This window comes from Octopus bimaculoides, chromosome 18 (assembly GCF_001194135.2).
Source record: "Octopus bimaculoides isolate UCB-OBI-ISO-001 chromosome 18, ASM119413v2, whole genome shotgun sequence".
Classification (NCBI taxonomy): Eukaryota; Metazoa; Mollusca; class Cephalopoda; order Octopoda; family Octopodidae; genus Octopus; species Octopus bimaculoides.
The window spans coordinates 52,011,681-52,017,399 of record NC_068998.1 but is presented as its reverse complement, the minus strand read 5'-3'; the positions used below and the strand labels follow the sequence as shown (position 1 = coordinate 52,017,399).

The 5,719-nt window shown below is 34.5% G+C and overlaps 1 protein-coding gene across 1 annotated transcript in view; it reads right to left on the bottom strand.

The window, feature by feature from the left end:
• Positions 1 to 5,719, bottom strand: part of LOC106878091 (diacylglycerol kinase zeta-like) — a 352,548-nt gene that overhangs the window by 65,213 nt on the left and 281,616 nt on the right. Inside the window, exons 12-14 of the mRNA XM_052974271.1 lie at positions 4,560 to 4,630; positions 2,002 to 2,150; positions 334 to 400 (exon numbers count right to left, since the gene is read on the bottom strand). Of these exons, the coding sequence (XP_052830231.1) occupies positions 334 to 400; positions 2,002 to 2,150; positions 4,560 to 4,630 (287 nt within the window). The remainder of the gene's footprint in view (positions 1 to 333; positions 401 to 2,001; positions 2,151 to 4,559; positions 4,631 to 5,719) is intronic.

The following is a 5,719-nucleotide window of genomic DNA, read 5'->3' as shown; positions in this document are numbered from 1 at the left end:
ATATATGTGTCTGTGTGTGTATATATATATATATATATATATATATCGTTTTTGGATTTGGTTTGCAAGCATCTTCTATGCATCTTATGCTGTAAACTACATTTCTAGTTCTACAGTTAATGCCAGGGTTAATCCTACATACCATGCAGTTATCATTGGTGCATATGGTATTCTCAAAGGGGTATATCCTACATAGTTGTGATCTGATGGAGTTCGTTGGCATTGGTTGGAATGCCTACGATCATAGGTCTGCTTAATTGGGGCTAACCTAGGGTTACACAACTGCAGCAGCAACATTTAAATTAAATAAATAATAAAAAAAGAAAAACAAACAAAAAACTTACCCCAGCATAAAACATTTTATTTCTGAATCTACTATTAAATTTCTCTGGGTTAGCTTCTGGAAAAAATTAGAACGGAAGGCAAATTAATAAAAACTCAATGAACTTTTTTAAAAATAGATGTCACAGAAGGTAAATGAAATAGTTTCAAGTATGAAAATATTGAAGTTAAGTTACGAGTGCCTGAGCTAACTTAGAAGGAAAGAATTAAGCTTCTCTCCATCTGATATCATTTTGTATTTTTTTTACTATGGCTTAGTCAGAAGAAGAAAATGCAGTGACATTTTGCAGAACCTAGAAAACGGGTGGAAATAAAAAGGGAACACACATAGTTCAGGGAGTCTTTTTTTTTCACTAGTTTCAGTCATTAGACTGTGGCATCGCCTTGAAGAATTTTAGTTTGAATGCATCAACCCAAATATATTTTTTTTAGCTAGATACTTATTCCATCTGTCTTTTTTGCTGAACCATCAGATTATGGGGATGTAAACACACCGACACAGGTTGTTAAGTGATGGTTTGTTTATATTCTCACTGGTAGTCTGCAAAGGTAGTACTGGGGCTCTGTGAACTAAATTCAGAATTTCACACACACAGACATATATACACATAAGGATAAGAATATTAAAAGGAATCTGTGAGAAAACTCATTTAAATAAAAGGGTTGGGAACCACTGGTCTTAAATATAATTTACAGTTGAAGTGAATTCAGTTGTAGGTTTGCCTTATCAGAGTTGACTTGGAGTTATAGAGCAACAGACTATAACTCACCATCTTTAACAGAAAAGTTAATCATTGATATCAGAGAAGAAAGTCTTCAAAAACCAAAATATAATTTAAACCAGATGGATACCGACTCTTGTTACTAATGCATCCAAGCCTGTCCTTGCTTCTATGATACAAACTTCCTGTGTTAAAGTGATTTAGATTAAAAGCTTCCATAAAAACTTTATATTAATTTTTGCTGTAAACATCAGCTTAAAAATGAAAAACTTACTTTGCTAAATTGTTCATTATTTTCAAAATTAATTAAAGTCAAAAGTAAAGAAATTCAACAGAAATGTGGTAAAAAAAGGATCCAATATGTTGTAGAAGTGTTATATTATAGAAAATTATTTAATTATTATTATCATTAAAGTGGCGAGCTGGCAAAATCATTAGCGTACTGGGCAAAATGCTTAGTTTTGAGTTCAAATTCCGCCCAGGTCAACTTGGCCTTTCATCCTTTCAGGGTCGATAAATTAAGTACCAGTTGTGTATAGGGGTTGATCTAATCGACTGGCTCCCTCCCCAAAAATTTCAGGCCTTGTGCCTAGAGTAGAAAAGATTATTATTATTATTATTAAAGCAGCGAGCTGGCAGAATCGTTAGCATGCCGGGCAAAATGCTTAGTGGCATTTCGCCTGTTCTTACGTTCTGAGTTCAAATTTCACCAGCCAACTTTGCCTCTCATTCTTTTGGAGTTGATGAAAGAAGTACCAGTCAAGTATTGGGGTTGATGGAATCAATTATCTCCCCCTTCCCCAATTCCAGGCCTTGTGCCTAGAGTAAAAAGGATGATGATTATTATTATTATTATTATCTGACAGAGAGAAAAAAATCCATTTAAAAGATATTACAGGAATATTTCTGAATCAACCAATAACAATTGAGAACATACCTCGTGACTCATGGAATTCTAAGGCAACATGGGCATCAGCTCCAAGGCTGAAGTAATTGTTGAAAACATCCAGTGGCAGTCTATCAGCTGCACCCTCATCAAGTGGATCTGGTTCTGCATCTTCTTTTAGAATCACTTCTAGATTCCAGCTGGAAGGAAATAAATTGTGGATAGAATAATTTCCAATTTGACATGAAAAAGAGAGAGAGAGAAAAAAAAAGAACAGATGTTAGCTTCATGACTACATAATTTCAGATTGAGTCTCAATGAGTGGTGCTTTGGGCATCTTCTATAACTCTAACCAAAGCTCTGAGTAAATCTAGAAAATGGAGACTAAATGAAGACTGTACTACACACACACACACACACACACACACAGATGTGTGAGTAAATACTCATACCCATTCACACACAAGTAGGCCTTCACACACAGTTAACCCCCCCCCATACACACATGCAAGTGCACCTAAATCCATATCTACATTGGTGTCATTTCTGAAAGCATAATCTGCGTTTTGTCAAGAAGCATGTCACCAAACAGAGATCAATAAAAAATCAATACTAGACTGAAATAAGCACTGGAATTAATATAAATGATTAAAAATAAAACAAACTTTATTGAAGTTAGAGCCTAAGCATGGCCACAGTACAATGATTGGAACAAATAAAAGCATCTCTGATACAATGGCACATTTAATAAAGTCTATTTGGTCATTTTAAACAACAAAATAACCCATGCATATAGCAGAGACAGGACTCTCCTTTGCTGTTTTATAGCCACAAGTTACAAGTGTATGGACTTATCAACTGCTGGCACTGAACATTATTTGCAATGTTTTTCGTTTCGTTCTACAACTACTCTCACATGCTAACATGAACTGGACCAGCTTGTGGTTGTCGATATTAAATTAAAAGCTGATATTTCACACCTCGACAATCTTCTCAGAGCTAATCACAGGATTGTGTAAAGAAAACGAAAAAAGAAAAAAAGGGGAAAAAAAGTAGAAGGCGAAGAGGTATGGCTTTTCAATCTAGGTAAGTCGAGGCAAAAGCAAATAGTGTCAGGACTTGCTTGGAAAGAGGGAATTAATATTAATCACTTTTATCTTGGAGATGACACAACTGAAATATTCTAGAAGTAATCAATCAATCTAAATTCAATACTTTTAACAATGACATCCTTTCCATATAGACAATATCAACAAGTATAAGCACAAGCATGGCTGTGTGGTAAGAAGTTTGCTTCCCAGCTACGTGGTTCCAGGTTCAGTCCCACTATATGGACCTTGGGCAAGTAACTTCCAACATATCCTGAGGCCAAACAAAGGATTGTGGATTTAGATTTGGTAGATGGAAACTGAAAGAAGACCATAACATATATATATGTGTGTGTCCCCTATCAAAACTTAGCAGTTTGGCATAAGAGACCAACAGACCCCAGTGCTCAACTGGTACTTATTTTGTTGACCCTGGAAAGATGAAAAGCAAGGTCGACCTTGGCGGAAATTCTCTGATGAAATTACTACCGAATTTTGATCTTATAGTTATTCATATTGTAAGGCAAAACATTTGACATCCTTTTGATGCCAACCCACTCAGCATCGACATTTAGTTCTACAATACACACTCATGGTTTTATAATGACCTAAGATAAAACCTTCCATCAAAATGTAGATTATGTTTGAAAAATCAACAATTAAGATATTTTCCAAAATTCATTCATATACTTTTAAGTATAAACTAAGCAAAGTCAGTGTATTTTAACAGAATTATGGTAACAATAGAGTTAAATCTAACTGTATTTGGCATACAGAGTATCTTTAGTATAAATCAAAATCTTTAATACAGGAGAATACAGAAATTTTAGAACATTTACATATTGTATATTGTATAGTGGTACATACATATATACGAAATTTGAAGCCTTGTCACATAAGCATAGGAATAAATAATTTTGCAAAGCAAAATGCTAAATAGAAAATGGTCTTGTACGTTGACAACCTCAAGATAAATCGTTCTCTTCAAACAATGGTCAAATTGACCAATATAACTAACTTGATAGGAAACTGCCTCAAAACAAATCTACCATGATGCAAGTGTGTGTGTGTGTGTGTGTGTGTGAGAGGGAGAGCTGATTGTTTACAGGTTGCCAAAGTGTTTGAAAATTTCCGCAGGGAAACAGAATTGTAATCTGTTTATTGTAAGTTAATAAATATTTAAACTCAAGTATGCTTCGGTTACTTTATTTTGTTTGTCATCCAATCTGTTCTCAGGAAATAGAACTTTGCAGCATTTTATATTACTATATGTGTATATATATATATTATAATATATAAGCATAAAAAATAGAGTAATTTCTTAAAATTCAAAATGTACACAAAATTCCAAGACTAAAAAATTACATGAAATTGCTTGAGAGAGAGGAAGAGAGAAAGAGAGAGAGAGAGAGAGAGAGAGAGAGAGAGAGAGAGAGAGAGAGAGAGAGAGAGAGAGAGAGAGAAAGGGAGGGAGAGAGAGAGAGAGAGAGAGAGAGGGAGAGATGAGAAAAATGTGTTTACCGGTCTAGCTGAACAACTTGGCCATCTTCAACATGACACAAGATTTTTGAGATGGGTTCATCTGTATAGCCCTTTTTTTGGGTAAGAAATAAAAGAAAATATTAATGATTAAAAATAATTGTCCAGCAGCTTGAAAAATAATAATAATAATAATGATAATCTTTACAACAAAACATTTTATTCATACATTGGCATAAGGCTATAAAATTTGAAGCAGACTTCAGTTGATTATTTCACACATTTTATTAAATAACAACAACAACAATAATGGTTTCCTATTTAGGCACAAATACAGTAATTTTGAAGAGGAGCTAATCAATACCATTAACCCAAATACCTGACTGATGCTTTAATTCATTGAGACTGAAGGGACAAAGGACAAAAACCTCATTAGGATTTGAACACAGAATTTAACTCTTTTGTTATCATATTTCTGTTAAAAACGCTGTCTGCATTTTAATCGATTTTGAAAATAATGAAAAATTTATTAAAATAACTTTTATCAATATTAACCTGGTGTTTGCTTTGTAAATTAATATGAAATTAGGATGGAAGGTTTTAATTTAGATCACTTTAAAGCAGGAAGTTTGCATTATAGAATCAGTGGGAGTGGTCTCAGGTGGGTTGGCATCACAACCCTTTAACAGTCGGATTACTGTCAAATGTAATGTTTATTTATTTGCATGGTTTTGAATTAATCATGCATTTTATCATAGCTCTGAGATTTGGATAATGTGATTGTGTATCTTTAGAATGACATTGTAGGGTAGGTATGAGAAGTTGGATCTTGTCTTTTTGAGTGTAAAATAGTTAGGATATTTGGTCAGGATATGAACTGTTTAAATGCTAAAAGGATAAAGAGCTGGAAGAAAGTACGACAAAGTACATTTTCCAGCACTTTAGCACTTTAAAGATCCAGCCAGTTTACCACTGGAATGATTTTCCTCTCTACTACAAGCATGTCATCATCATCATCATCGTCATCGTCGTTTAACATCCGTTGTCCATGCTGGACGGTTTGACTGAGGACTGGCAAACCAAGAGGCTGCGCGCCAGGCTCCAATCTGATCCAGCAAGGTTTCTACAGCTGGATGCTCTTCCTAATGCTAACCCCTCCTAGAATGTAGTGGGTGCATTTCATATGCCACCGGCGTGGGGGG